Source organism: Bombina bombina, chromosome 2 (assembly GCF_027579735.1).
Source record: "Bombina bombina isolate aBomBom1 chromosome 2, aBomBom1.pri, whole genome shotgun sequence".
Taxonomy (NCBI): Eukaryota; Metazoa; Chordata; class Amphibia; order Anura; family Bombinatoridae; genus Bombina; species Bombina bombina.
Window position 1 is genome coordinate 757,324,255 of NC_069500.1, and position 12,853 is coordinate 757,337,107.

General features: G+C 33.4%; 1 protein-coding gene across 1 annotated transcript in view; it reads left to right on the forward strand.

The window, feature by feature from the left end:
- FCHO1 (FCH and mu domain containing endocytic adaptor 1) overlaps positions 1-12,853 on the forward strand; it is an 802,768-nt gene that overhangs the window by 745,556 nt on the left and 44,359 nt on the right. The window contains exons 26-28 of the mRNA XM_053702869.1: positions 7,352-7,481; positions 8,455-8,633; positions 8,744-8,793. Coding sequence (XP_053558844.1) covers positions 7,352-7,481; positions 8,455-8,633; positions 8,744-8,793 — 359 coding nt within the window. The remainder of the gene's footprint in view (positions 1-7,351; positions 7,482-8,454; positions 8,634-8,743; positions 8,794-12,853) is intronic.

Below are 12,853 nucleotides of genomic sequence, written 5' to 3' on the forward strand. Positions count from 1 at the left end.
CTGTAGTGCAGGCAACCCTTCCTGATCCCTCCCCCCCCCCCCCAAACAGCCCTCTCACTAGATGCCAATGTCTTAGGTACTGGCTGCTATCTGCCAGTACCCAGTTTGTAGTTCTGTCCCCCCCTCCCCCACCAATCTATTGTCACTATGGCTCCCTCCCCACTCCCTTACTCGTTTATGTAGCGTAGTGGCTCATCCCTCCACCTCCTTTACCAAAAACAAATTTCTGCAGCGTAGAGAATCCTCCCCGCCCCTGAAATACACCCTCGGCATCACCGCAAACCGCTGCAGACTATGACACAATATACCTCATTCTGTATCATAATTCCACATAGATTATAAAAAGGAGTCTGGACACTGTCTCACCCTCTAATCCTTTCAGATTAGACTAAGATCTCTCTACTTAGTCAAAAATGTTTATCAAAAAATGCAAATATATGAAAGGCGCTGGGAAGCTGAGGGATATGATATAATCAGTCTATGACTACTTCAAATATTAAGTCTTTGACCAATAGAAAATATTAAAGATGAATTGTTGTTTACCAAAGTATATTTATGGGTGTATATAAGCCCATACGTAGAATGAAAGCTATTTGTATAATGAATCAAATAATTGTATTCAGATAATTAATCCAACAACTCAGTTTAAATAATAAATGGGATTTAATCAATATAAAAATACATATAAGTAAAAATTCAATAAAATAAAGTTGTGGCCACAACTAGTAAGCTTGTTGTAAAACGATATAGACAATTCTCTAAAATTCATCTAAACCATAGATAGTAACAAATATGAGACTCTTATCTGATTTTTACAATATGCTCAAAAACACATCCTGTAGAACTTTAAATGACACTAATAGTGAAGATGTATTCATTGGGCGACACTTAATAGTGAAGAATTAAAAAGTCTCTTAAAAAGAAACAGCCGTGAATTTGTATCTTTGTGGGTTGGGTAATTGTATCAAAACATCACAGGTCTCCTATAGACATTGATACAAATTTAAGGATGATATGAAAAAGACTGGCTGTTTTCCAGTTTTAGGTTGTGACTGAAGTGTAGTAGTGCAATTTTTGTATCCAAATTCAGTTGTAACACCTTTCACATGCAAAGTGTAAAATATATAAATAAATGCTGGTCTTATTTCCGTTTTCCATGTGAGAGAAAAAAAATGATCGTTACTGTAACTTAACGTTATGTTATTGCATGTTCCAACTTATATGATACTACGCTGTGTAATTCTATCCGATCTTATGTATATAGTTATCTGATGATATTTGTGCAACTGTGTGTTACGTGAAACAGTGATTGTGTTCAAAGTCAGTTGTTGTTATCCTCCAAATATGTATTTCCAGTATTAATAGCAGTTAGCTTCTGTAAGTATTAGTATACTTGTAAGTATGATGCGATGTTGTGGCTTTATGACAGACTTACCTGGCTGCGCTCCCTGGCCGGCGTTGTCCTTGCACGGCAGAAGTACTCGCAGCCGCTTCACTGTCTGGTGTAGCCCGGCTTTTTTTCCGCTGTTTCCGTGTGGTCTTTTCCGTGTGGTTTGTCAACCTTAAGCCTTGCAAGTTCCTTGTAGAGTTGGTTCCTCCTATAGTCTGCAGCGGTATTGAAGAAAACAATGACAGGTGCAATAGATCCACAGATTACTTCTACGTGTTTCAGCACTCTAAGTGCCTTTATCAAGATATTTTCTGTGGATTGGATCTCGCCTTTTCAAGCGTTGCTCATACCCGTATGTAAAAGCAAGGTCTTAGAGGTAGTTTGCTCACATTGTAATTTGGTCTCTGCTAGACACATTATCATTAGTAAACGTTCTCTATTCTTAAAGGTACGATATACATAATATAAGATTAGCTTAAACCTAACTAAATCAAATGGTTGTTTTATAATCTTCATTATACAAATTTATTAATTCTAATTTACATTGATAACCAACAATTAAACATATATATTATTTTATTATTTTAGTGGATTACTTATTTGCACCTGTTAGGGTATCTAATTCAGTGCAATATAGTAGTTAAATTCTATTGGTGCTATATTTTGCACTAACGTAACAAATATAATTGAGAGAGTTTTTTCTGAAGTATATAAAAAATTGAGACATTGAGAGCTAATGAATCATGAGATTATGTGCAAAAAATCTGTTTATATTTTAGGTGTAAGCTAGATGTTAGAAATACTTGCTACAGTATATGAATGTATAGGTTTATATTATATATGAGAGTGTTATATGCTAAATAAAGGGATTAAGATCTAATTCTGCGTTAAGACCTCCTGAGATTATGGAGGAGAAATTTACTATAAGTTCAGCTTCTACCTGTAATAGTTTTTTAGTTATATTACACCCCCTCTTTTAGATGATATTTTTCTAAGACCCCAATATAATAATCCTTTTGTATCTTGATTATGTTCTTTTTTGAAATGGAGGGATAGTTGATGATCCTCAAAGCCTCTTTCAATATTATTCAGATGTTGTCTTATTCTATCTTTGAGGGGTTGTCCCGTTTGACCTAAATACTGCCTCTTACACGGGCATTGGATCAGATAAACCACATTTGTATCAGTACATTTTATAGTTTCTTTAATTCTTAGTTTAAATTCTGAATTTGTTGATTCAATTTCTTTACTTCTCTTACTGAATTTACAGGCCTTGCATTTATAAGAAGGATAATATCCTTCAAGATTATTTCCTAGAACATCTCTATTATATTTACCTTTATTGTATTCACTCGGGTCTAGTATGGATTTAAGGTTTTTACATTTTCTATAGATGATTTTAGGTTTTGACTGTGTGATTTCACTTAATAGTGGGTCTTTTTGGATGTAATGCCAATGTTTGTGCAAAAATTTGGAAATCTGAATTATATTGAGTTATAAATGCTGTTTCGTATGGTTTATGTTCTCCTGGAAGAATAATTCTTTCTTTTGTTAATAAAACTTCTCTGTTAGTAGATGTGATATTTTGTGATTTTTTTTTATTAGTTCTGTATAAAAACCTCTTTCAATGAATTTATTTTCAAGAATTATTGATTGCATTTAGAAATCTTGTATGTCTGAACAATTTTTTCTGAGTCTCATAAATTGACTTTTAGGAATATTAAGTTTCCAAAGGTCATTATGACAGCTGTTATAGTGTACGTAGTTGTTTGAATCTACTGATTTAAAGAAGGTTTTGGTTTTAATTTGGTTGTTCATAATTTCAACTGTGATATCTAGATAATTAATAGATTTAGTGTTATATTCATATGTAAAAGAAAGACCCGAAAGGTTATTATTGAGGTCTTCCATAAATAGAATTAATAAGTCTATACCGCCAGTCCATATAAAAAAGAGATTGTCTATATATCTCTTAAAGAGTATGAGGTTTGCGCTCCAGGGTGTATCTATAATATTTGCTTGTTCAAATAGACCCATAAATAAATTTGCGTAACTGGGCGCAAACCTCGTACCCTTTTTTTGTAGAAAATAATTTCCATTAAAATAATTATTTTTTAATATAAAATCTATGCATTTTAGAATAAAATCTGATTGCTGGATTGGTATATTTTCATTATGTAAGAAATGTTTGACTGCATTAAGTCCTAAATTATGTTGAATATTGGTATAGAGGGAACTTACATCACTGGTTACAAGGAGTAAGTTCTCATTCCAGTCTATATCCTTAAGTATATTTAGAAAATCTGTAGAGTCTTTTAAATGAGAGAGTTTTTTAACATAGGGTTGTAGAAATCTTTCAACATATTGTGAAAGGTTAGATGTAAGGGAGTTAATACCTGAAATTATAGGTCTACCTGGGGGTTTGGTGAGGGATTTGTGGGTCTATTTGAACAAGCAAATATTATAGATACACCCTGGAGCGCAAACCTCGTACTCTTTAAGAGATATATAGACAATCTCTTTTTTTATATGGACTGGCGGTATAGACTTATTAATTCTATTTATGGAAGACCTCAATAATAACCTTTGGGGTCTTTCTTTTACATATGAATATAACACTAAATCTATTAATTATCTAGATATCACAGTTGAAATTATGAGCAACCAAATTAAAACCAAAACCTTCTTTAAATCAGTAGATTCAAACAACTACGTACACTATAACAGCTGTCATAATGACCTTTGGAAACTTAATATTCCTAAAAGTCAATTTATGAGATTCAGAAAAAAGTGTTCAGACATACAAGATTTCAAAATGCAATCAATAATTCTTGAAAATAAATTCATTGAAAGAGGTTATGATACAGAACTAATAAAAAAATCACAAAATATTGCATTATCTACTAACAGAGAAGTTTTATTAACAAAAGAAAGAATTATTCCTCCAGGAGAACATAAACCATACGAAACAGCATTTATAACTCAATATAATTCAGATTTCCAAATTTAAAAAAAAAATTTGCACAAACATTGGCATTACATCCAAAAAGACCCACTATTAAGTGAAATCACACAGTCAAAACCTAAAATCATCTATAGAAAATGTAAAAACCTTAAATCCATACTAGCCCCGAGTGAATACAATAAAGGTAAATATAATAGAGATGTTCTAGGAAATAATCTTGAAGGATATTATCCTTGTTATAAATGCAAGGCCTGTAAATTCAGTAAGAGAAGTAAAGTAATTGAATCAACAAATTCAGAATTTAAACTAAGAATTAAAGAAACTATAAAATGTACTGATACAAATGTGGTTTATCTGATCCAATGCCCGTGTAAGAGGCAGTATTTAGGTCAAACGGGACAACCCCTCAAAGATAGAATAAGACAACATCTGAATAATATTGAAAGAGGCTTTGAGGATCATCAACTATCCCTCCATTTCAAAAAAGAACATAAGATACAAAAGGATTATTATATTGGGGTCTTAGAAAATATCTAAAAGAGGGGATAATATAACTAAAAAACTATTACAGGTAGAAGCTGAATTTATAGTAAATTTCTCCTCCCTAATCCCAGGAGGGCTTAACGCAGAATTAGATCTTAATCCCTTTATTTAGCATATAACACTCTCATATATAATATAAACCTATACATTCATATACTGTAGCAAGTATTTCTAACATCTAGCTTACACCTAAAATATAAACAGATTTTTTGCACATAATCTCATGATTCATTAGCTCTCCATGTCTCAATTTTTTATATACTTCAGAAAAAACTCTCAATTATATTTGTTACATTAGTGCAAAATATAGCACCAATAGAATTTAACTACTATATTGCACTGAATTAGATACCCTAACAGGTGCAAATAAGTAATCCACTAAAATAATAAAATAATATATATGTTTAATTGTTGGTTATCAATGTAAATTAGAATTAATACATTTGTATAATGAAGATTATAAAACAACCATTTGATTTAGTTAGGTTTAAGCTAATCTTATATTATGTATATCGTACCTTAAAGAATAGAGAACGTTTACTAATGATAATTTGTCTATCAGAGACCAAATTACAATGTGAGCAAACTACATCTAAGACCTTGCTTTTACATACGGGTCTTACATATGGGTATGAGCAACGCTTGAAAAGGCGAGATCCAATCCACAGAAAATATCTTGATAAAGGCACTTAGAGTGCTGAAACACGTAGAAGTAATCTGTGGATCTATTGCACCTGTCATTGTTTTCTTCAATACCGCTGCAGACTATAGGAGGAACCAACTCTACAAGGAACTTGCAAGGCTTAAGTTTGACAAACCACACGGAAAAGACCACACGGAAACAGCGGAGAAAAAGCCGGGCTACACCAGACAGTGAAGCGGCTGCGAGTACTTCCGCCGTGCAAGGACAACGCCGGCCAGGGAGCGCAGCCAGGTAAGTCTGTCATAAAGCCACAACATCGCATCATACTTACAAGTATACTAATACTTACAGAAGCAAACTGCTATTAATACTGGACATACATATTTGGAGGATAATAACAACTGACTTTGAACAAAATCACTGTTTCACGTAACACACAGTTGCACAAATATTATCATCGCATAACTATATACATAAGATCGGATAGAATTACACAGCGTAGTATCATATAAGTTGGAACATGCAATAACATAACGTTAAGTTACAGTAACGATCATTTTTTTTCTCTCACATGGAAAACGGAAATAAGACCAGCATTTATTTATATATTTTACACTTTGCATGTGAAAGGTGTTACAACTGAATTTGGATACAAAAATTGCACTACTACACTTCAGTCACAACCTAAAACTGGAGAACAGCCAGTCTTTTTCATATCATCCTTAAATTTGTATCAATGTCTATAGGAGACCTGTGATGTTTTGATACAATTACCCAACCCACAAAGATACAAATTCACGGCTGTTTCTTTTTAAGAGACTTTTTAATTCTTCACTATTAAGTGTTTTCTTCACTATTAAGTGTTTTCTTCACTATTAAGTGTTTTCTTCACTATTAAGTGTCACCCTATGAATAAATCTTCACTATTAGTGTCATTTAAAGTTCTACAGGATGTGTTTTTGAGCATATTGTAAAAATCAGATAAGAGTCTCATATTTGTTACTATCTATGGTTTAGATGAATTTTAGAGAATTGTCTATATCGTTTTACAACAAGCTTACTAGTTGTGGCCACAACTTTATTTTATTGAATTTTTACTTATATGTATTTTTATATTGATTAAATCCCATTTATTATTTAAACTGAGTTGTTGGATTAATTATCTGAATAAAATTATTTGATTCATTATACAAATAGCTTTCATTCTACGTATGGGCTTATATACACCCATAAATATACTTTGGTAAACAACAATTCATCTTTAATATTTTCTATTGGTCAAAGACTTAATATTTGAAGTAGTCATAGACTGATTATATCATATCCCTCAGCTTCCCAGCGCCTTTCATATATTTGCATTTTTTGATAATTCCACAAAGAGAATCAATAAGATGATTTTTGGATACTTGTGTGTGTGTTTCTGTATGTGTGTGTGTATATGTAGTTTATAGTTAACTCAATGGAAACCGTTGCAATAAGATACTAAGCTGTTGCAATGTAGAGAATCAATTTGCTGAACAAGCATGATATTCATTAACAAGTGAGTTTCAGATATTAGAATACAAGGAAAGGTATGTGTACCACAGTAATTACAGCTAATGCCCAATAATTGAACCACAGCATCTATAAAAAGAAGCTCATTTAAAAAAAAAAAAAACTGTGTATGCTTTCAATCCATATGGTGAATATATTCTTCAGCTCAGTTGTGCAGTGAACTGTAACACAAGATGTTGCTGCTCACCATTGTGCACCATATGTTGGCAGGAAAAATCAGATAAAAAAATTAAAAAACATCTTGTTTCTTTTCTAGTGACCTGTCCCAAAGTGACCCCAACAGTCGTGACTTCTGGCTGAATATGCCAGGTCTAACCAGCCACCTACAGAACCTGGCAGAGCAACAAACTGCTCCGTACTACAATGTTACACTTCTCAAGTACCAGGTACAGAGCTAAACCTGAAAATCCATGCACATTCTTCAGACTGCTGATCTCTCTTTACCCTCTTTAACTGTTTATTAAAGGGACACTGTACTGTAAGCCAATAAAGTGTGAATATTATTCCCTTGAGAATTGTTTCTGTGCCTTATCAGCATATATGGAGTTCATGGGATCTGGCTGTAATCTCACGCGAGATGCATACAGTTATAAGTTGGTTATTTTATTAAAAAAAATGTCAAACTTACTGATTTGGTCCTAAAGAGCAACAGATTTTAGATCATGAGAGAAATAATTTTGTTGTTTTAAAAAAGGTTTCTATTAAAGCTGGATTTTTATGTGTATTCAGCCAACATCATAGTAACTCAAAATAGTTTCATTTGGTGTAACTTAAATATCATGTGTGTGTCGATTATTGTGACTTTAGATGAAAGTTGCCTTATAATAGCCCCATTCCAATCCAGCAGAATTTGTGTGCTAAAACGCTGTACAGCAGCCTGGGGTTTTTTTGGTGTCTCTTTATAAGCAATGCTAATCCATAAACCATGCTAATCCAATTAAAAAGAAAATTATTGTGTTTATTGAATGTGCAAATATTTTAACATGGCAAAAAGTAGAACAAAATTGAAGGTGAAGGTAATATGTTCTAGATGATAAGTTTTCTCTGGTTTTGGAATGCTGGTGCCAAATTGCCCCCCGTGCAACAAGGTAAAGGTTGGAATAGCCTTGCAAAAACTCATAAGGCTCTTTGCATAGGACTTATGATGGATTGGAATAGGGACCATTGTGGCATATGTATCAGCGCTGCGGAATCTGTTGGCGCTCTACAAATAACCAATAATAATAATAATGCATCATCTCAACAACCTTATTAAGCCATTATTCCCTTCTTTGCTTTTTCTTTAATGTTATCCTTTCCTTTGCCTGCTCAATTTTCTCATTCCTTTAGTTTATGCTTTGGCTTTCGTCTCCTTCCTAGGTATTTAAGCCCGGCCTTTCAGCTGCTCCCCTTCATCTCTCCTCTTCCTGGAACTGTAGTTCCTCCTCCACAGAGTTTTCTTTGGAGTACAGACAAAATGTGAGCTTGTGTGACCTGCGTTTCATTCTGCCCCTGGAAGAACCTCTATCAAACCTAGAGCCTAATCCACCTGCTCGCTGGTGAGAGCTGAAAGTATCTGACATGAGTTATATGGACACACTTTGCATGTACATGTTGATTAATATACTTTTCCATCTCTCTGCTAATCTGATCTCATCCTTACTTGTAGCTCTGAAAGAAGATTGCTGTGGCAAATACAAGATACTTCTGCAAGCAAGGATCAAGAAGGTAAGTCATGTTCTACTCTGAGGCAGATACATTATTTAATGCTACATCAAATTTTGTTCAACTTTTGTTTTTGGCCTGCTTCTGACTGGATGAATGGTCTAGGAATTATTGGGTATTTATATTCCAGTTTTAATGCAATGCATCCCATTGCTGGATTGGTATTACAACTCTAGAATAATCTGCCTGTGATAAATACACCCGTTTCCAGATTGTTTTAAAATATTTTTTGTGTTATTTAAGTTTAGACACATAGAACATTACCTAAAGGGTGAATTCATTAAGCTATGGATTGTTGTCCAGTCTACTTAAGGGGAAAGTGTACTTTAAAATGTACTCCCCTTTAATTTGTTCTCAATTATCCATTTTACCTGCTGGAATGTATTGAATTATTTACAAATAGCTCCTTTTATCTTTATGTTGGCATTTGAAATGGTTGTTTTTTGCCTGTAGTGTCCCCAAATCTACTGAAAATTGTAATATTTAAGTATGGTTAATGTTATGTAAACAGACAACTGAATAAATTACACTCCCAGTGAGAGGTAGGAGAGATAAGTAATGCAACATTCATTTTCAATTATTACGGATTTTTGGGCTTTGGTATGCAGACAAAGATAAGATAAGGAAGTGTGTGTGTATAGAAAGTGATAACATAAGGAGATCTATTTTCTATGCAGTCTCAGCCCATTTTAATTGACTAATGGGCAAAGATCAAAATCAGCTATTTCATATAAAAATAAACATAAATGATCAATTTATTGTATTTGTTATACACCTATGTATGTTTCTGTGATTTATGGGGGAAATATGAGCTCTAAAAGAGCTCCTTTTCTGTGTAACAAACATACAGTGGTACCTAAAGGAACAGGTAGTCCCCATTACAACAATCATTACTACAAATTAGAGGGGAGTTGTGGCCTCTTATTCAAAAAGGGTAATTTCTTTCATGTAATTAGCAAGAGTCCATGGGCTAGTGACGTATGGGATATACATTCCTACCAGGAGGGGCAAAGTTTCCCAAACCTTAAAATGCCTATAAATACACCCCTCACCACACCCACAATTCAGTTTTACAAACTTTGCCTCCCATGGAGGTGGTGAAGTAAGTTTGTGCTAGATTCTACGTTGATATGCGCTTCGCAGCAGGCTGGAGCCCGGTTTTCCTCTCAGAGTGCAGTGAATGTTAGAGGGATGTGAAGAGAGTATTGCCTATTTGAATTCAATGGTCTCCTTCTACGGGATCTATTTCATAGGTTCTCTGTTATCGGTCGTAGAGATTCATCTCTTACCTCCCTTTTCAGATCGACGATATACTCTTATATACCATTACCTCTACTGATTCTCGTTTCAGTACTGGTTTGGCTATCTACTATATGTAGATGGGTGTCTTAGAGTAAGTAAGTCTTATTTTATTATGACACTCTAAGCTATGGTTGGGCACTTTCTATGTAAAGTTCTAAATATATGTCTTTAAACTTATATTTGCCATGATTCAGGATAATCAGTATTCCTTTAAAATTCAGACTGTCAGTTTCATTATTTGGGATAATGCATTTTAATTCAATTTATTTTTCTTTACCTTGGAAATTTTCAATTGATCATTTTTCCCTGTGTGCTGTTAGGCTCGCGGGGGCAGAAAATGTTTCTTTTTATTGCGTCATTCTTGGCGCTGACTTGTTTGGCGCAAAAATTTCATCATTTCCGGCGCCGTAGTTGACGCCGGAAGTTGTATTCTGTTAATACGTCATTTTTGACGCATGTGTATTCAGACATTTTTTTGCGCCAAAAAATGTGGGCGGCGGTTCTGGCGTCAGAGGATGTGGCGTCATACTTGGCGCCAAATATATGGGCATTGTATTTAGCGCCAATAATGTGGGCGTCATATTTGGCACCAAAAATGTGGGAATTTTTTTTGTTTCACTTTTTTTCCTCACATTATTTAAAATTCACTTTTTTATTGCTTCTGGTTTCTAGAAGCTTATTATTTTGCATTCTTTTCCCATTCCTGAAACTGTCATTTAAGGAATTTGATAATTTTGCTTTAAATATTGTTTTTTTTTTCTATTACATATTGCAAGATTTCACTGTTCCTGTTTCAAAACAATCTAAGAGGATTCCTGTTGACTGAGTTCAGTCCTACCAAAGCTAAGTTCATTTATTTGAAATATTATGAATGTTTATCTTTAGCTATGGTTTGTAATAAGTTATCATGATAAACTTTTACATGCAGAATCCATTAGTATTTATGCTTTATATATTGCCATTCTTTTTACATCTTATGTACAAGAAATATTTAGAAGATTTATAAGAAATATTTTTCTGATTCTATTTTAAAGGCTTTGTCTGACATCGTGCCTTCTAATAAAAAATTTTAGGTCTTTTTCAAACTTCTTTTTTAATTATTGAAGTTTCAAATGACCAACAACATACTGATTTATCCTTCTCTGATGATGTTTTTTTCTCATTCAGAATTTTCTTCATCAGATATTGACACTAACAAATCTACTTTTTTATTCTATTTTTTTATTAAAGTACATTTGTTCTTTGTTGAAAAGGTGTTGATTATTTTGGATATTAAGGTAACTAGTTCTTTTTCAAGACTAGCTAACACTATTTCTGCTTATTTATTCTATCTGTGTTTTCAGAGGTTTTTTTCCAATTTCTCATACTAGGGAATGGAATAGGCTGAGAATTGTCTTTTATTCCTTCTTCAAAGGTTTTAAACTATATTCTTTGCCGGCAGTTAAATTCAATTTGGAGGGTTCTCCAATTTATTGGGGCTATCTCTACTCCTACTAATTATGCTATTGTTTCTATAGCAAAATAGTATTTATTTTCCTTTAGATGGTTGTATCTTATTTATGGAAAATTTAGTTTCAGGTACTTTTCTTGGACCTGTGATTTATTTGGATGTTGCATTTGCTTAATTTTTTCTGTTTACTTTAAGATCAAGTATCAGATTATGATTTATTTTAGCATTGTTAAAGGGACAACATTTACTAGACTAGGTGCATTTGTCTTGTTGTTTTGCATTTATTGATTATGCAAGTCCACTGTATTGACTGGTCCTTTAACTGGACTATCATGCTAATAATTTCATTTGTGTCTTCATTTTATTGAATATTTTCGCAAATGAGGTTTAATCTATGTCTTTAGCTGTTTTAGCTAGAAGAATTTTGTAATTTCTAAAAATCCATATTTCTTTTGTTCTAAGATAATCAATTATTTGTTTTATTATTGGATTCAATTCTTAACTGTTACTCTGGGCTTCAAGATTGAGTTCTTAGACTAAAACTTTAAGCTTATACTAGTTTGGTTGTTCTTATTAAGGAACGAATTCCTGAATTCTTTCCCAAGTAACATGTTTTTAATTGGAAATTTTTCAGTTCGAAATCCGCTCCCTAAAAATTGCGATGTACGTGCCGTATTCCAGCTTGGCTGGCAAGGGGCAGGTTAAGACTTTTTTGACATTTATTTGGTTCTATTCGGTCCAAATTTCTTTGATTTTATTCCAGTAAGGCTAACACTTTAAGTGTGTTTCGGTCCTATATATTTTGGGTACTGTTGAAGCATGGCTGATCACCCGTGGGGTTCAAGCGCTGCTCAGACCTGGAATCTTCTGGGGTATTTCTTCCAGTTCCATTTTTAGGAACTGGGTTTTGGAGTTTTATTCAAACTATTCTGCCTTTTTTGGTCAGTGATAGCATTATTTGTTTTCATTAGATACAATAAATGCATATTTTCATTTTTCTGTTTTCATTCAGATTATTTTATGAGGATGCGGAATCTCATATGATTCACTTTGTTCTTCCAGGACATAGTTAGAGGATCTTTTTTTCAAAAGCTCTTGATTCCTCACACAAGGGTCACCTTTTTTAGGTTTCCAGATAGTTTGTGTCACTGTCTTTGTCTCTATCAGACAAGGGACAATTTTATTGGGTTCCGTCTGTCGGTGCCTTTAGTCTCTATTATTTCCTTCAGTTGCTATATATGCATAGAAGTTTTAGGTCTTATGGCCACAGCAATGGATTCAATTCCCTTTGCTCATTTTCAA